Raw genomic sequence first — 20,596 nt, 5'->3', positions numbered from 1 at the left:
AATAAAATAAAAATTATAGATTTCAACATGTGTATATATATATATCCTTTTATTTATTTGAAGTTTACTTTAACCGTAAAGATACATTATTCTTTAAATTAATTATAAAATAGAATAAAACGAAAGTTTTTATGAGGAATCAACCGCAACCTGAATTTACAAGTAAAAATCAAAGATGATCATTTACAATCGGAAGTAGCTAGTCATAGACTTGCCCTCTAACTCCCTTGAGTAAAAATTATTGATCAAGTCTGAGAATTTGAGCTGCTGATACAATTTTGGTCTTTCAGGCGATACCAACTCTGCCAAAGGTCCGTACATATTCTCATATTCTCCCGGGCTGAAGAAAACCGCAATTGAAACTCGCGATTTTTTAAAAGGATTAGCATATACTCTATGCTCTCCACTCTTGTATACATCATTCGATATTATCTACATTAAAATTTAAAGAAAAAAAAAGTTACGTACTAACATCAAAAATAAGGTGAAATTTTTAGAATTATATTTTCCAATCCTAAGTCGGTACCTGAAATAAGTCGCCGAGGTTAACAACAAGGGCACCAGGAACGGGTTTGAGATCGATCCATTTACCATCATACTTGACTTGGAGTCCACCAACTTGATCCTGAAGTAAGACAGTTAAAATCCCAGGATCTGTATGTGAAGCAATACCAATTGTCTTGTTTGGTTCTGGACAATATGGATAGTAATTCCCGACCATTCCTCTTCTTCCTAAATATGACTTTCCTATCAGTTTATCTGAACTTAGTCCCAAGCCTTCTGACAGCAATTCCATCAGTTTTTCTGCAAGTTTCTTCACTTCTTTATCCCATTCTACCACTTCATTTCTGTAGTAAACATCTATCTTAAATTATCATTATTTTATAAAGAGAGCACTATGAAAGGATTGAACAAATATATATCAATTTAAAGTGAGGTTAAATAACTCAGTCACTACGTCTGAGTTCGTCAAGAATTCTAACAACTAACATATATACTTCTTTATCCCCCTATTTCAATGATTTTGTCCTTTTTTATTTCGACACGTTTACCAAAATATCTTTAGCAGTGTATAACTAAAAATTATAAAATGGTTGATATTATTAATCCTTGTGTTGAGATGATCAAACAAGATATCTCCTTTAACTATATTTTAACATATAAATTAAGAGTAAAATACAAATTAAAAGTAAATTGTAAATAGTATCAAAATATTAAATATGACAAAGTCACCGAAACAAGGTAGTATCTTTCATCATCAATGGTCATAAGAAGTACAAACATATTTTACCGAATTTTGGGAAGAACTAAGATAAACAAGACTACATATACTCTTACGTGTTTTGGCCTTCAGAACATGCAATAAAGATACAATATTTTTATGTAGTGTTTGGAAATAAATATTTCATTTAAAATTATGGATTTTAATTATGAAATTATAAATGAAGAATTTGAGAATGACAAGGTTTGGATAGTCAATCTCAAATTCTCAATTTTAACTACTTTAAAAATTATGATTGAATTTGATCCAAATTCAAAATTGAAAAGTTTTGATTACCAAATAATAAATTTGAGCTAATTCCAAATTTTTAAATGAAATTATTGTTTTCAAACATGGCATTAACGAATTTATTAGAGTTGTTTACCGCGTGCTACTCGTAAGAATTGACCTACTAAACATGAAATTTGGTGGGCTCGGACAAAGGTGTAGATGGCGGCACAAAAATATACAATTTCTCTAATGTTTTTTATACATTATATGAAAAGATATAAATACTCCGAAAACTTAAACTTTAAGTCCATCATAAGATTAATTTTATATTCGAACAGTGTGGACATTTACGGTCCGTTTGGTTGATGGTAATGAAGTAATGGGAATGAAATATTGTAATGGCAATAGTAATGAAGGAATGGATATGAGAATTGGTAATGAAGATTCTTTTGTTTGGTGTGCATGACTAAAGAATGGTAATGGAAGATAATATTCCATTGATTGCATTTGGTTGTTAGTAATAAAAAATGGTAATGACTTTTAGTTTCATTATTGTATATTTGTATCTAAAAGCATTATTGTATCTAAATTATTCTATCTAATGATTCTTTTTTTAATAATTATATTTTTTTGGATAATTACATACATTACCTTTTTTTTCTTCATTATTTTTTTTCTTCAGCTCGAAACAACATTACCTTATTTTATTACCACAGTAATACTTCATTACCATTACCGCCTAATACCATGTTGTTTGATGGTAATGAAAATGGCTCTTTTTGGTAATTTCATTACCTTATTTTATTACCATCCATTACCATTGAAGGCATCCAAACAACCAAAATTTTCATTACTTAATTTTATTACCATTACCGCCCTCTAATACCATGTACCAAACGGGCCGTTAGAGTTTTGAATTCACTGCCTTATGTATTTCTTTTGCATTGTGATGAAGTGTCCCGTCTTTTAAAAATATTTGTGCATTTGAATTATTTTCATTGATGTTAAGACTTAACTTTATACTTTATATTGTGATTATATTTCTAGGGTCTAATTAGAGGTGTTCATTCGGTTGATCGGGTCGGTTTCGGACGGGTGTTATTCGATTCGATTGCATTTCGGATCGGTTATTTTTCGGCTGTGTGTTACAACGGGTCACACTCGGGTCGAATCGGTTAGTCACGGTTCGGTTAGAGATCGGTTATTCAAGCTATCGGGTTAGCATCAGTTCGGTGTCGGTTAAAGTTCGTGTCGAGTGTCAATCGGTCTCGGGTTGTCATCGATTACTAATTGGTTCGGTTTTTTCGGGTACAGATCGGGTTCGAGCTTTATTTTTTGAGTAGTTATCGGTTACGGATAACTATTGATCGGGTCAATATCGAAATAAGTTAATAGTCAGGTTTTTAATTGATGTATGCTCATTTACTTACAAAACATAATTACCGATTGTTTTATCAGATATAGCAGATAGGGGTGTCAAACAGGTCGGGTTGAGTCATTTTCAGGTTCGGATCATATAAAAATGGGTCAATAAACCCTTAACCTAAACCTGACCCATTTAATTAATGGGTCAAAAATTAAAACCCCGACCTGATCTGTAGCAGATCGGATCAACCTGCTAATGACCAATTTAACCTACCTTTTTTTAGGTCATTAAATTCATATATTTCAGGTCATTTGACCCATTTAACCTTAATTAAAGGCTTCCTCCAAAAATAAACGTATGCCACTTAATGCAGCGAGCACACGGTATTCTTTAGTAAAAGGCAAAAGATTAGTTCGCTTTGTGCTCACGGCGTGACTGCGTAAGTTGGTATGAGATCTGTGGAAGTAATTTAAAGGATTTTTCTTTTATTAGTATCTTTCATAGCCGATGTGGGACAACTTCCTTTGTTATTAAAAGTCATCTTTAGCTGACAAATCCCTTAGCCGATGTGGGACAACTTCCTTTCTTATTGAAAGTCATCTTCAGCTGACAAATCCCTCAATACATGGTAATTGGTATTATCTTAGTTTTACGAAGTATTTGGCAAATGTTGATCCGTCTTAAATTTAATAAAAGGGTTAAATAGGTGTTTTTCGGGTTTAAATATTCAACCTGAACCTAACCCATTTAATAAACAGATCAGGTCGGGTTGACCCATTTAATTAATTGGGTCAAAAATCTAAACCCAAACCCGCTAATTTCGAGTCGGTTTCAGATCAGGTTAGCAGGTCGGGTCAGCTTTTGCCAGCCCTAATATTAGGCAGATCAATTTATTTCAATTAGTTTATATATATATATATATATATATATATATATATATATATATATATATATATATATATATATATATATATATATATATATATATATATATATATATATATATATATTCTGTATGCAATCTCTTCTGTATAGAACTTGTGTTCTTCCTTTTTCCGTATTATTAGAAAACTGAAATTGGACTTAATTTGCTAAAATTAGGTGAAAATTTGATTCGGATTTATAACAGTTCGATTTACAATCGGTTCAGGTTTGTATCAGTTCGGGTTAAAAACAGTTCGATTAATAATCGATCGGGTTTGTATCAGTTCGGGTTAAAAACAGTTCGATCTTAATCGGTTTTAGTCAGGTTACATTCGGTTACGTGCATAATTTGGGTCGGATTTGACTCGGGTCGATCACTGTTCAGTTCGGGTAACATCGGTTAAGGTTTATATGTCGGTTATAAAATTCAGTTGCAGTTCGAGTTCGATTTTGCCCTTTTCGGTTATCAAACGGTTCGAGTGAAGTATCGGTTCGGGTAATTGCGGTTCGGTAAACCTAAAAAACTTACATTTTTTCGGGTCGGATTTTCGGGTCGGGTTTATTTTGAACAGCTCTAGGTCTAATGTTTGTTTAGATTTTTCAGATTATATTTTAAGTTTTTTTATATTGATTATCCCCATTTAACTGCAAGTCCCGCCCTCTAAGATAAAGGTCGATTAACAACAAAAAATTAGGTTCGCAATGGCGAAAGGACTTTAAAAAATTCGATCTTCAGATAAATTTTTATGAGCATGTGCGGTCCACTACCCATCCAAACTCGTCCATGAACACCTCTAAAATTTGTATTACTTCCTCCTATTCGACTATTCTAATCAAATGTCGTATTTGATTTTGCACATGTGACGATTTACTATTTCAACTCTATATATCTCTAATTGTGTTTGGTTAAAAATTATAATAAGTTAATATTAGTAATATTTATATTGAAACGAATCAAATAAGATCTCATTTAAGCTTATATATTTAAACTTGTAAATTAACATAAAATACAACTAAGGGAGTGTTTGGTATGAGTAGCGGAAATGTAATGTAAAGGGAACATTCAAAGACGAGTAAGAGTAATGGTAATTGTTATTGTTATTAATTGTTTGGTATATATACTCATGAAAGGGAAAAATCAAAATTTAAGATTTCAATTCACGATTAATCATAAAAATACAATTCTACAACTATTCTACTCATTTTAAACTAATTATTTCATATATTCTCTGATTATCTTGTCTTTAATAGTCATCACTCTTATAATTAATTTGATTAAATATCCAAAATTTTCAATAAAAAAGAATTAATTTTGTAAAAAGTGTAACCTTTCTACTAAATCCAAAAATAATTAACTATGTGAAAAGTTAATTGAATGACAAGAGTTTTGGTGATTCTTTCAGTGTTTTTCTTTTTTGGTAATTTTTTAGGTTTGTTGATTTGAAATTTATTAGGGATAAATGATTTATGAAAATTAATGTAATCAAAATTTTATATAAAAAGAGAAAGAGATCATAAAGGTTTAGATAAATTTACTATTGAAGATCATGAGAGAAAAGTAAAGTTGATAGTTCACACCGAGAAAGAAAGGAAGAACAAACTGAAATGTTACCAGTGAGTGTTGAGCAATAACAAAGTAAGAGAATTCACTACTTTCATTACCCATACAAAACACACTTTAAGGGCATGTTTGGTATACTTTAGTCTAATAGAAAGGGAATAAAATAGATAAAAGTTGAAATGGATATTAATACCATAACTTTCACAAAGTGTTTCGTTTAGAAACTTGTAAGGGAAATAGTTATTCCCAATCCAATAGGTAATTCTTATTTTGCTCTCTTCTCTAACCACCACAAACAACCCAACCACCATCATCACCGCCACCTATTAATTTTAAATATTCTTTCTTTTTCTCTCTCCTCTCACTTAAATAATAACCCCTCTTCAGGTCTACTTTCTCTAACTTAAATTCACCTCAATGTTATCATTTGGTTTTGTTCTTATTATCACATTCTATATCTCTTTCTATTCTTGTTTTCTTCAAATAATTGGGGATATGTTTTCATTGAAAATTTTAATTCATCAATATGAAAATCTTAACTAATTTTGGAAGAAAATACGTGAAAATACATGATTTTCATGAACAGAGCTACGGGGATGGTCGGTGGACATAGCGACGCCGGTGAGTTGTATGAAACACGGTGTTGATGAAAAGCGACGTTGAGTCAAACGTTGGAAATTCTAGTGTTTGTTGTTGGAATGTGAATACTGATAACAACTTTTTTTCAATTAAGGAAGGCAATGGGTTTTTGTTTCCGCTAGTATATGAGATGTAACAAAGTAATGGATTCCATTACCTCATGATATCCAATTCCGTAAGATTATCAAAACCCACATCAGTTCTGCCTTACGAAACCCAAAAAAAGTTCGACTTCTTTTAGTTAGTAGCAACCAAATTCAACTTGTATTAGCAAGTAGCAACCAAGAAACAAGTACAACTTAAAAAAAAACAAGAATAAACATAGAACAATCCCTAAACTAAAAAAAAGCGAAACCAAATCTGATCGGTTGTGGCATTTGTGGCATCTGTGATGAAGATTGAGGCTGAGTGACTGGTGAAACAAGATGAATTGAAGGAGTCGCGGCGAGATTTAAAATAATGAGAAAGAAATGAAGAAGAAGGAACCTTAGGGAGAAATGCGAGTCTGCGGCGTCAATAAAGAAATAATTTAGCCTTTTAGGGTTAGCACTTAGCATATCATATACTTCATATGTAAAGAAATAAGGCCAGACAATTTAATAATAATGCGGGTCTAGGTCCAGGTCTATGGGGCGGGTTTAGTGTCCAGGTCCAGAGGTCGGGTCTGGGTCAGGGTTCGAGGATTTGGACCCGAACTCAGATCCGTCAATTATTTTTCAGATTCTGATCCGATCCAAATTCGATGGGTCTCAAAAAACAAGACCCATATCCTTTACATGCAGGTCAGGAGCGGGTCCAACAGGGTCCTAGACCCATGACTATCCCTACGTGTGGTCATGCCCTATGGCTTATGTCTTTATGACTAATGAAGTTAAGTTTTTTTTAGAGAGTTAGTCTTTGAATTTTATATAAGAATTCCTATGACCCCTATGCTTTAATGATTTATTTTCAAATTTGAAAAATTTTTTGAAAGGAAAAAAAGAAATAAAAACTACTCCCTCCTATTCAACTTATGTGTCCCATTTTCTTTTATGGTCAAGTCACCTTAATTGTCCATTTTCTATTTTTGGTATGGGTTTTTGGCTTTTATGCCCTTAGTAGCTTTATCCTATTTACAATTATACCCTCCATTATCCATATTAATTTTTCTCCCTTACATTAAAAAACCCATAATATCACTCTCTTTCCTACCCTTTACTTTTGACTCTCTTTAAAATCCGTGAAAAGTCAAATGGGACTTCTAAGGTGAATAGGAGGGAGTATTAGATAATTTAGAATATAAAAGGTATAAAAGTTTTAAGTATACGATGTATACAAAGATATAAAATTTTAAGTATAATTATAAAAGTACGAATTATACTATAGCTTAATCCATTGAAAAATGATAGCAAGTACTATAAAAATAGTAAGACCAAAAAGACTATAAAATAATAATTTTATAGTAAAAACAAAAGGGTTTTACCCATGTCCTAAAAGAATAAGGAAATAAAGCAAATTGAAAGAATTGGGCTAATATCCTTTGAACATGCTAGAAAATGAGCTACATGGTCGTCGCTGATCGCAAGTTTAGGCCTATCTCGCGAGTGGAGATAGGGATGGCAATGGGTATTAGACCCGACCCGGATTCGTGGATCCGTATCCGTTTTCATGAATTTGGGTCCTAAAAATATAGACCCGTCGGATCCGGGTCGGATTTGGATCTGTTTAAATTTCAAAGGTCCGGATCTGGATATGAGAAAAATACCCAGATCCGGACCTGGGGATCTGGAGGACCCGTTTTATTTATTTTTTATTTTTTATATCAAATATATATTAAAATTAGGATTTGGGGAAAGAGTTTTGGGTATTTGGGAAGAACATGAATACATGATGAATATTCTGATTTTTATTTGTTTGTTGTTTTGTTTTTTTTTCTTACTTATTGTTTTGGTTTTTTTTTTTCCTTTTCTTTTTGCCATATAGAAAATGAGATAATAATGAAAATTTAACGAAATAATAATTGGAAAAGTAAGCAAATAATTAATTAATTAATTTAAAAGATTGTGTATCGGTTATATTTATTTATGTAACAAACAACTTTAATGTGTTTGTTGGATATTTTCAAGACAATTTTAAGTTGTATAATTTTTTTTGGGTGATTGATTGTGAAATTATATATATTATTAACATTAGTCTATAAATATCTCTTTATTGCAATCTCAACACATCCAAAAATACAAAAAAAAAAGTAAAAACAAGTCAGATCCGTTTTGAACCCGGATCCGATAGTAGATCTGCAGTATCCGCGGATCCGAATCTGGGTCTTGCAAAACTGAACCCGCGGATCTGGGGCTAGATCTGGATCCTGTTCTTGAAAACGGATCTGGATCCGGGTCCACCTGGACCTGGTCCAGATCTGACCCGTTGCCATCCCTAAGTGGAGATTATAAGGGCTTTTGATACGAAGCTGGGTATGGTTCGTGGGTCGAGAAGAGCTTCGGGGTCGTGAAAGGGAAGCTCAAACCTTTGTTTTGAAAGTCATCAATTTATGCAGGTCGTGCTTAATCTCGCGGGTCTAAGGACGTCTATTCTGTGGCTGGCCTTGTTTTCTTTGCTTTGTTTGGACTTTGTTATATCGGCTTGTTTTTGATGGTACTGTCTCAATATGAGACAAATAGCCCAGTTAGCTCAATTATAATTTTTTTAAATATGTGCTAAGTATTCGATCTATTTAAGGTCATAGTTGATACATTTAAGGTTAAAATTGAATTTTATTATAAGTTATAAATGATCATAATTAATCACTTTAAGTTTGAATTGATCATTTTTAAATAAAAATTAAAATTTTTTATAACAAAGAAGCCTTGAATGCTTGATCATTTCCAAGAGCATTCATTGAATCAATTGACAAACATAATTCAAAATCAAAACTTCCTCCACCTTCACATCTAAGGTATGCAAACACTACACATACAACTTTATTTCTAAGTCTATTATGAACAATTTCAGTTGAGGAAAGTGCAATATCACTATTATTGATCGATGATTAAAGAGTACAAGTACTCTTATGTTTCCTTAAAACCATCATATATGCATTGAATAAGAGTACTTGTATTGTGCAATGTATTAACACTATTATTGATAGTTTTATTGACCATTTATTTGTTGTTTGAAGTTTATTCATAGAATGATAAAATAATACCATTTTATTAAACTTCCTTCTGAAATTGTGAAAACGAATCATGTTTAGGTAGAAATTGATAAATTTAACGTCAAAACTTATCACTTATAGGTCCAAGTTAAAATTTTTTATTTTAATTGATCTGTTTAAATTTTGCTTTACGTTGAAATTAATATCTTTAAGGTCAAAATTAATAACTTAATGGTTAAAATTGATAAATGACCAGAAAATAGGAAAAATAAGGGAAAGCGTGTGATGTTGTTACACGCGCGAATTGAGCCAACCCAAATTCATGATCTCATATCGACACCGTCTCGTCCAAGTTTTTGTGTTGTTAGATTACACGACTGTTAGGGTTTTAATTTTTAAAATCAAGCAGTTATTTTAGCTTGATCCCTAAATAACTTCCCTAATCCACCTTTAAGTTAAGTGGGGGGAAGTAGAATCATGAGATTAATGGAAGGTTATTCTTGATTTAAGGAGGTTTATATCAATTTTAATAAGTGTTCATGAAATTTCTACTTTATATTTCTATCTTTCTTCCCCTAAGTTAAATTATTTACAAGTTCTTTTATTTTAATAATATTTTAGCTTGCTCAATATAATCTCTATTACTTTATATTAATTGCAAACCGTTGTATCTCAAAAGTGTATTCTAAATTTTTTAAGCTTAAACGCCAAGTTGGCAAAAAAACGCTTTTAGGAAAATAAGATTATGTCTCAGTTTTGTAGCAAGTTTTCATGAAGAGTATTGTCTTAAAGTATCTTCGGTTTATGGTTAGTTTTATTTCAAGTTATTTAATTCGTTTAGGTTGCAAAAACTTGTAATCTTGATTCGGTGCTTGTAATCTCTTCAAGTTTTACAAATATAAAACATATAACAAAAACGAACAAGAATAAAATCAACAAAACCGAAAATCCATGATCCGATCCAGATCAAACGGAATATTAGAATTTTAGATATTTAGTTTTATTTGAATCATATGCGTATCACATTGAAAAAACCGAATAATCATATAAGGTTTACACAATTATATTTCACATATAACTTTCTATTTAGAAAAATAAGATACTTGTACTAAAATTCTCCAAAATACAAACGGGATATTAATTCATTTTGGATGTGAGAAAAATAATTATAGGCTTTGTTTCATAGTTTTCGAATTGAAAGTCCAATAATGCCTGTGGGTCTCTGTTGTCTAAGCGATTGGACATTAGTTATACTTCATTCGATATTTGCACTAAAAACAACTTTTTATACCGTTTAATTTGTTTGTCAGATTATTTACATACAAAGTAATTTAAAATAATTTTTTAAAAATTAATATCATAAAAGTATTAAATGAGACAAATAAAATTAAATCTTACTTAACTATATAATACTGGACAAATTAAAAATCAAATTTGATACAATCACAAGGAGTGTTCACGGGATTTTAAAAAAATAAAATCTTTAAAATAATGGATAAACTATTTTATTAAATAATAAATTTAATGGAGAAATAGTTGAGATCATACACATTAAAAAAATATTAAAAGAAAGTTTGTGTAAATATATAGGGACCACAATTAATAAAAAAGTATTTTCATAAAGTAAGTAGGATAAACATATAAAGACCAAAAGAAATATAAAAATATTAAATTGAAGTTAGTAGAAAATATGTGGAGACCATATTAAAATACTGAAATGAGGATGAATAAGCTTATTTTTGTTCAAAATTTATGATATAAATAAAAATATTTATTATAAAAATAACAAATAGAACATCCAAAATAACAAATGAAAACGTTATTTTAAGTATATGAAAGGAGAGGTAATAAACCTCACTCAAGGATTACTAAGTAAGGTTTAAGTCAAGGTTTGTGTTGTATCTTAGTATAGGAATCAAATATGCAAGTGTATGATGAATGACAATAATAAATAAGTAATCAAGACAAAGATTTAAGGTGATTCACCAATCTTGGACTACATCCACCATCTAGCCTAGGATTTATGTTAATGTGTTTAAAGGAGAAAATACAAACTTGAAGGAATTACAATGGAGTATTAGTGTAAGGGAGGAGATGAGCTAATTAGGGATAATTATGTGAGCAAGAGGGAGTGCTCTTTGATGAGACAATTGGTCCACTTAATAGCTAGGGATACATGTAAGTATATATAAGAAAACAAGATGGCAACATAATGTGGCAGCAATACCCACAGCAGCACAGCAACAGAATGCACAGATTAAGGCAGTGAGAGACACTTGACCGTGGCTCGACCCGAGCAGTCTGTCGAGCAATATGGGTCAGCAGCCTCTGATTCATTCATTTCCTTTTCCATGCTATGCCATGGTCTGCAATGCTCATGCACATTAATCCTTGATTGATTTTTGCACTGTAATTCTTCAGATGTCAAAGATACTCTTCCATAGTATGATGTACTCTTTGATTCCCATACTACCAAATCACAAACATGTGATACATTGTCCTCTTCTAATCTTCACTAATTAAAATGATTAATTAACTTAATCATCTTCTTAATTACTTGGTGAACATAAGTCACCCATAATCTTAACAATGTCCACCTGGACATGTGTTCTCCAAGTCAAAAAACATCACCTTTAAAAATCATCCAACAACACTCACAAAAAATCTCTAACTAGCAACATACACAACAAAACCAAAATAAACATGTGCACAACAATACGCAAAAGCACATGTACTACAATGTCCTCTAAGGGCTTACAACAAAGAGTATGATTAAACACCAACAAAGTCCACACAACCCATAGACTTGTAGCAAGATATTGGGATTACATTCTTGTCAACATCACAAAGCTTGGTTGAGGTAGTAGCATCACAAACCGAACTAACTAAGGTTACTCCAAGTAGCTTATACAAGCCACCATTATCAATGGACCCTTTCAAGATTAACTTATGGTCTTTTTCAACCTTCATAACTCCACCTTCACCTATGCACACAAAACCTTCTTTATCAAAATTACTAAGGGAAATTAAGTGTCTATTCATGCTTGGAACATGGAGGACTCTGGTCAATGTTCTCACAACACTAGCAAACATAATGATTCTAACATCACCAATACCAACTATCGGACAACTAGCCTCATTGCCCATAGTGACTTTTCTTCCATCAACCTTTTGATAAGTTGAGAAGAAACTAAAGTTAGAAGTCATATGGCTAGAACATCCCGAATCCAAAACCAAGGAATCACCACCCTTGTACTCACTAATCACAATAAGAGCACCAACATCAAAATTTTCTTCAACATAACTAGCCTCAGTGGAGCTAGTTCCTTTGGACTTGCAATCATCCGGTTGTTTGGATTTTAACTTCCAACAATCTCTCTTAAGATGACTTTTCTTCCTACAATAATTGCAAGTCATACCTCTTTTGTTCCTACTTGGCTCCTTGACAAACAAAGCATCATTAGACTCGATAGACAACTATTGTGTAAATTGAGAATCCATAAGGTCCTTTTGTCTTAAGGCCTTTCTAACATCCTCACTATACAATGTGTCTCTACCATATAATAAAATCTCTCTAAAATGCTTAAAAGAAGGGGGTAGTGAACATAATAAGAGAATGACCAAATCTTCATCATTAAGTGAAACATCAATGTTTTGTAAATCCAAAACTATAGAGTAAAACTGATCAAGATCAAGTTGCACGGGCTTACCTTCTTCTAATCGGAGATCATATAATGTACTCTATAAGAGTAACCGGTTGGTAACACTCTTGGCCAGGTACAGTGATTCTAACTTCTCCCAAATACCTTTTGAAGTCACCTCCTTTACAACTTCTCTCAAAACTTTATTGGAGAGGCATAGCTGTATGGCGGATAACGCTTTTGCATCCATCTCTTTCCACTTAGCCTCACTAAGACCAATGGGCTTCCTCTCATGACCTTCAAGTGCCTTATGAACACCATTTGAATCTAGATTTCCTTCATCTTTACTTGCCATAAACTGAAATTTGTGTTCCTATCGAACTTCTCAATGTCTAACTTCATGGTTGACATCTTGGACTTCAAATGACCACCCCTAACACCTCAAGTAACCTCAAATAACCCTTCGCTCTGATACCAATTGAAAGGAGAGGTAATAAACCTCAATCAAGGATCATTAGGTAAGGTTTAAGTGAAGGTTTGTGTTGTGTTTTAGTGTAGGAACTAGTAGAAGCCATTGGTTCAATTGAAATTTGTATGAAGAATGTTTCAAAAATTTGAACAAAATGAGCATTTCTTCTAAAAATTATTCCGAAATGAAGTTTGGAAAAACATATTTCCCAAAATAAGCACATTTAGCCCATTCATAAGATATGGAGTTTGTTCGATGTTGCTAACAACGAACGATTACTGAAACTGAGTCAAAAAAAAGTCAGTTAAGCAATCACCCGCTCCTACGAACATGGAGTGATGGGGTTGACTTTTGTTGACTTTTTTACTTCGTTAACTTCGGATGTTAATGGCCTGCTATTAGTATCAACGTGCGATTGTTTTCCCATATACCTTAATCTAAACTTTTGTTCGTATATAGCCAATTGTTATCAACGACGGGCGAGTCTTTGGCTGACTTTTGTTATTCAGCTGAAGTAATGCCCGCTATCAGTAACAAGAAACAAAACCAAAACTTAGCTTTGGACTAGGAGAAGTTTATTTTGGGAAATAAGTTTTCCGAAGATTATTTTGGGCATTTTTCCCAAATAAGTTTATTTTCTTCAAATTATCAAATCTCTAAGTAATATGGTGTATAGACTTTGATTGCATTTACCGCTTTTATCTTTTAGAAATTTAAGACTTCAAATAATAAATAAGGTGGGTATGGATCGCTTAAGACTTAAGAGAGCAAGTATGCAATGGACATAGGGCGGGTATGTGTGCAAGTATGGAATTGGGATTAGGCAAGTGAATTCGTTAGAGATCATATTAAAATATCCACGTGGAAAATTGTTGATGTATAATTTTTACTCACTGTGAATAATGGCTATGAAATTTCCAAATATCTATGGAGACGGCAGAGGGGATATTCGCACTAGCCAGCCCAGCTTGCTTTTCCTAATAAGGGTATATATGCTTATTTGTATTTCTCGAGTAGAGTATTGTTTTTGCTGAAGTATCTCATTCTTTTTTAAATTTTCTTTAACCTAATTTGTAAATATTAAATATTTTCTTCATTAATCGAATTAGGATGACTATATTCCACCTTAATAATATTTATATTTGAAAACTTTTAATACACTTCTAATGTGAACTGATTTAGTTAGAGTAATTCAACAACTTAAAGTAAACATAAAAGAGGCGGTTAAAAAACACGCACTAATTTTAAAGTTTATATTTATTTTATATAATTTTTTTTTTTCATATTTTTAGACTCTAAAAATAAATAATTAGACAACGTCCAAAGTCGGGTAAACTAATGTCGACTAATAGTTAAGACTTCTTAGTTTATAGAACCCTATACAATTGGAGACCTTATATATGCCTAGAATAACTCCTAAAACATTGATTATATATAACATTAACTTTTGATGGTAAATTTATAGGGATTAATCCAATAATTAAAATGCATTTTCATATAAATTAAAGAATATCTTAAATACTTAATATGATTGTATACTCCATCCGTTCCTTAAAGTTGTTCTCATTTACTATTTTAGATTATTTCATTTATTATTTATATAGATAATATTTCTATTTATATCACAAATTTTGGAAAAAAAATTAACCTTGTTATTTCTCATTTTAATATTGTAATAATACTTATGGTCGCTATATATCTTTCATTAACTTCATTTTAAAATATTTTTTATATTATTTATAGTCTCTAAATATTTCCCACTAACTATATAAAAATATTTTTTTAATAGTTTAGTCTTCATATTTTTTCACTAAATTTTTTTACAATTTTTAAATGTTAATTGTTCTCACTTCCCTCAATTAAAAATTAAGTTTACCATGAACATAATTGAGGGCTAACCTGCAAGCTTGTGGGATATCATTAGGATCAACTGGAATCGGAGCCAGACGAATAACAAGTGAATCCCTCCAACTAGCAGCTTTTGAATGAAACAAATCATAATTTGAATGAAACCCAACTCCCGTTCCTGAAGTTACCGTATCTCGTCGGTAAAACGGAATCTTTTTACTCGGGTCTGACTCATGAAAACCCTTCATAGCATCAAGTAGACGCTCGAGAAGCTCGACTGCCACACCATGGTTCTTCACTTGAAAGAATCCGAACTTACATGAGGCGTCGCGGAGCTGCTCCACAAGCTCTTTCCGGTCACCCAAGAGGTCAATAACGGGTATGATCTGGTCTTTATCAAGTGGGTCGGGTGGTCCATGATCAAAAAGGGTCTCGGGTGGATGGTGGAAAATGGGTGGAATCCGAATAATGCCCGAGTCAACAAGGCCTTTAACTCCTAGTTTAGTGTTCTCAAATTCTTGTAGGGCTTTAACTCGGTCATGTTCATCAAGCACATGTTTTATGTTGTTATTGGTTGTCATTTGCGGTATGATTTTGATTTTTAATAGGTGTTCTAGATTAGTTTGGGGTGTTACAAAGAGGAAAGTTCTGTACAATGAACCAAGACTAGGCAATGAATTGAATAATTTATAGATGTAGACAATGCATTAAGTTAAGAATATATTATAAAAAAATGTATTTGCGCACATGGTTATGAAGAGTGGTTTCATCGCAATCAAAGAGCACTCATTGAGATCATATCATGAAGTATATATTCAACATCATGGTTGGCTAAAAAGAGATATATTTAGAATCTTTCTTGATAAAGTCAAAGTAATACTATATTTTTTCTAATAAAAAAATTGTATCATTCTTATATAAATATAAATGTGTGGTATATAGTTATCTTATATGTATACTTATTTAGAAAATTTATTATATGTGTGGATCACGACTAATTAGCTTGTAAGTTGATATTGTTATATAATAGTAGTATATTATTTGTTTGAATGAATAATTAATAATCAGATTAACAAGGACAAAAATTTTTAAATCAAATGAGCAATTGTAATAAAGACTGCAAGAATACACAAGATTAGGAGGTCAATCCTTCTAGCAAGTCCAACAGAACATTGTAAATTCAATCCAAAAAGATCAATTAAACTGTGTTGATGGTTGATTTGTATTCATAAACAACAAAAGTTTTATTGTTAATTAGAAATCAAATGCATTGATATACAAGGAAAACACTTCTCACTAAAATTCAATTTTTTGTTGGTTCTTCAACCTTGAATAAATGATTTTACACTTTGTTAACCAATCATTTATGGCATATAAATCCCAATATATAAACTGAATTTATCTCTTATCGCAGTCGATTGTAGGTGTTATGCTCACTTTTGGGTTTACAGATAAATCGCAACACAAAACATTAGCTTGCAAGCAAATAGTTGTGATAGCCTATTTAAAACAACCATATTCATTTCGCTCACCCAATTGTAACACTTAAATATAAAATTTATATAAAAGCCTTAGCTACTAAAGACACATAGTTGAGGGCCTTTATGCTGTGGAAATATGTTTTGGAATATTATGATTCAGTAAATATTTGATTACTCAAATTAGCCAAATGTATTTAGGGAATTTCTTATTGTCCAAGTCTTGTATTTCCCTAATTAGTTCATAAGAGTTTGTATATATTAGGATTGTAATTATAATGAGAATTAAGACAGAAAACACAGAATTCATCTTTATTCTTCATGGTATCAGAGCCAAAGGTATTTTCCGGGACCGGCAACACCATTGGTTATCATCATCTACCCTAAAAACTTACTTGTAACAATGGCAGAAACAAACCCAAATCAACTTGTAACTATGGAACAAATGGAACACATGTTCAGATTGTTCCAGCAGATGCAAAAACCAAACACAAACCTTGAAACCATTTCCCCAGACTTAAAATTAGCCGAAAAATTAAACTATCAAAATTACACAACATGGTGTAAAATGATGAAGATAGCCTTGGAATGTAGAGGTCGTCTCAGCCACATCATTGACGACCCTCCGAACATTACAGATCCAAATCACAAAACATGGAAGCAAAAGGACTCAATAGTCCTATCATGGATTATCTCAAATATAGACACTGAACTCATAAATCAGTTTCTAGATTACACAGTTGCAAAGGACTTATGGAAGGGAATTGAAGTCTTATTGAGCAGTGGAAGGGACCAACTCCAGATCTTTGATCTGAGTTCACATGAAAATAACATGAAACAGAATCAAGATCCATTAGAGGTCTTTTATGGAAAATTGACCACAATCTGGAAAGAAATAGACCGACGGCAACCAAACCCGATGGTACATGATGAAGACATCACCATTTTTAACACTTACATCCAGAACAACGCCTTTTTCGATTTTTGGCCGGAATAAATGAGACATTTGACAAAGAGAAGAAAGACTTACTGAACCTAGATCCTCTTCCGACAGTGGATATGGCATACGCCACAATCAGGCGAGAGGTATTAAAGCGTGGTATAATGATGCACGCTTCATCATCGGGAAAAAAATCCCTCAGAGATTGGAAGTGGGTTGGCCGTCAAACACCACCGGTCAAATTCATCATTCTGACGTGAAATGGAGGACAAGACTCACCTCAGGTGTAGTCACTGTGGAGGAAGCCGACACACAAAGAAGGGTTGTTTTAAAATTATTGGCTACCCGGAGTGGTGGGAGGAACACCGACAACTGAAAGCGGCCACCAAGGCTCCGACCAACAGAATTGGCGGCAAGGATAACATGGCCACCAGTGCTCCTCACATCTCCGATATGACTGATGAACCAACCCACAGAATGAAGGGCAATAATGACGAAAATGGCGATACAGGTGAACAGATCGCAGAGGAAGAAGAAAACGGCCCAGAAAAGAGAAAAGAAGAAGGGGAACAAATCAAAACCTTCTAAAAGGGGACCTTTTATAGTCCTCTTACCCTAGCCCTAAAGAAAACCCTAAAACCCACAACCCAACCAGCCCAATTTCCCTACCCCAACACTCAACCGGCCCACTATCCCACAACCCAAAAAATAACACCTAAAAGGGTTAGCTTGTTGTGTCAACCGGTTTCATCTCAGTGGATATTTGATTGTGGGGCCACGGATACTATGACATTTGACCCTCATGATCTCCTATCCACCCATCCAAAAACCCGCACCTATATCCAGACGGCAAATGGGGAATGTGTGAATGTTGATAAGTCTGGGCCCGTTTCTATCTCTCCGTCTCTAAAATTAAATAATTGTCTTCTAATTCCTGACTTATCACATACGTTATTATCTATTAGTCAATTGAATCGGGAATTACACTACAAAAAACTAACAAATTGGCGACAGACGTTTTCGTCGCCATTTCATAGCTAAATGGTCAAAAAGTAGGGTTGGCGACGAGCGGGCGACGGCTTATACGGTGGTCGCTATTCACTTCGTCGCTAATCCCAAGGTGGACGCCCTTTCCTCGCCGGTTTCCAAGGCGACAAGAGAGCGACGAATATTTCCATCGCCCAAAATGTAATAAGCTAGCGACGAAAGGGCGAGGAAACATGTTGTCGCCAATGGAGCTCTGACACGGGCGACCAACTGGCGACCAACAGGGCCGTCGCCACTGCTGTCTGCATTGATAAGACTAATCTGTTTGACTTTACAGCTTAGCGACCACGTGTCCGTCGCTAGGCCGTCGCTGGCATTAATTACCTTTGCGTGCTGGAATTTATTATTATTATTATTATTATTATTATTATTATTATTATTATTATTATTATTATTATTATTATTATTATTATCATTATTAGTATTATTATTATTTTTATTAATATTATTATTATTATTATTATTATTATTATTATTATTATTATTATTATTATTATTATTATTATTATTATTATTATTATTATTATTATTATTATTACTGTTATTGTTATAAATATTATTATTATTGTTAAAATGAATATTATTATATATATTAGTTATATATATTTTATATTATTTATAATTATAAAATAAAAATATAAACACATAAAACAAAAATATTAAAATGAAAAAACTCAAAATATTATATATAAATCTAAAGTTTATTTATAAAGTCACAAAAATTACAAATATTTTTAATCATTCATTGAGGAGGTGGAGGAGGGGGTTCATTTAAATTGAAATGCGATTCAAGGAATTTCGTAAATTGTTCTCGTTCTCGTGCTAATTGTTCAGTCATCCTTTGATGATTCTCATAGGCTGTCTGAGCATTTCCTCTTCGAATCGCTTCCCATAATTGATTATTAAACTCCATTTGCCAGGCTTCTAAGTCCGCAAACCTTTGTTGTATAATGGCGTCATAATCAGGTGGTGCAGGCTGAGAAGACGGAATATCCGTTGGCTCGGGAGGATAAATAATCTGAGAGGCGGAACCAACCCCAAAAACCTCTTTGCTTTTTTTGTATTTTTTATTTGACCCGCTTTCTACGTTTTTTATTGCATCCAACGAAACTTTACTTGGATCGCGATTTGGATGCTCCTCCATCAAAGAACGATATTCAACCTACAATAAAAAAAATAAATCAATTACTAATAAACTAAATATTAATTGATACTAAAAATAAATAAATCAACAAGTTTAATAATTATTACATTAACTTTTTGTGACTTGCTATTTGTCCATTGGGAACAATCTCCTGTGTCATTGTCAAAGACCCCATGCGTTCGTGTAAATATTTCGTAGGGCGTGGGTCTTTGACCTTGTGATTGTTCCTGAAATAATTAAAAAAAAACGACTTAAAACTAAGAAAAGATAAGAAAAAAGTTCAATATAATAATACTTAATTGACAAAATACTTACCAAATCCCGCATTGTTTTGGCGTGCGGGATTAAGCCACCTATATGAGTGGCTTCAGCTCTGTCTTTTCCTCCACGTCTGTTGGAGGAATTTCTAGCCGAAACGACTTTATTATCTGGGCGTTCCCAATCTGCCTTCCATCGCGCCCAGGTCTCATTATCGATGGAAGGAGGTTTAAATTCGGGCTTGCTTTTCAACGTCTTACGCCATTTGAAAAGCATATCCGAATAGCGGTTTGCCGCTTTTTCTTCCCACGACCTTCAAACAAAATGTTCGAGACGAAGGTCCCATTTGTATTGTTTCTAAATAAATAAATATTTCATCAAATAAATTACTTAAAATAATTTATACATAATAAAGTCTAAAAATAAAGAACAAAATAATAATTTTACCTTAAATTCATTAAAATAAAAATCTTTGGTGTGTTTTGTCACACCCTTCCAAGTACTACCTTCGACATCTTGCCTATGATTGAAGGTAGCCCTTATTTTGGATGTAATCGTATTGCCGGATATCGGATTAAATCTTACAATAATTAAGAAAATTAGTAAATATTGAAATTTTAATATTGAATAAATATTAATGATAATAAGATAATTAAAAG

General features: G+C 32.5%; 1 protein-coding gene and 1 non-coding gene across 2 annotated transcripts; both read right to left on the bottom strand.

Moving 5' to 3' along the window:
* Positions 1-20: 20 nt before the first annotated feature.
* On the bottom strand, positions 21-15,944 carry LOC130809854 (1-aminocyclopropane-1-carboxylate oxidase homolog 4-like). Its single transcript, XM_057675686.1, has 3 exons — positions 15,122-15,944; positions 527-848; positions 21-432 (listed from the first exon to the last, which is right to left on the bottom strand). The coding sequence occupies exons 1-3, from the start codon at positions 15,649-15,651 to the stop codon at positions 184-186; spliced, it is 1,101 nt and encodes a 366-aa protein (XP_057531669.1). The 5' UTR covers positions 15,652-15,944; the 3' UTR covers positions 21-183.
* LOC130811951 (U5 spliceosomal RNA) lies at positions 3,180-3,295 on the bottom strand. The gene has a single exon (XR_009041563.1). It is a non-coding gene; the product is annotated as a U5 spliceosomal RNA (small nuclear RNA).
* Positions 15,945-20,596: the final 4,652 nt, after the last annotated feature.

The sequence above is a fragment of the Amaranthus tricolor genome, chromosome 4, assembly GCF_026212465.1.
Source record: "Amaranthus tricolor cultivar Red isolate AtriRed21 chromosome 4, ASM2621246v1, whole genome shotgun sequence".
NCBI classification, from domain to species: domain Eukaryota; kingdom Viridiplantae; phylum Streptophyta; class Magnoliopsida; order Caryophyllales; family Amaranthaceae; genus Amaranthus; species Amaranthus tricolor.
This window is presented reverse-complemented; position numbering and strand designations above follow the sequence as displayed.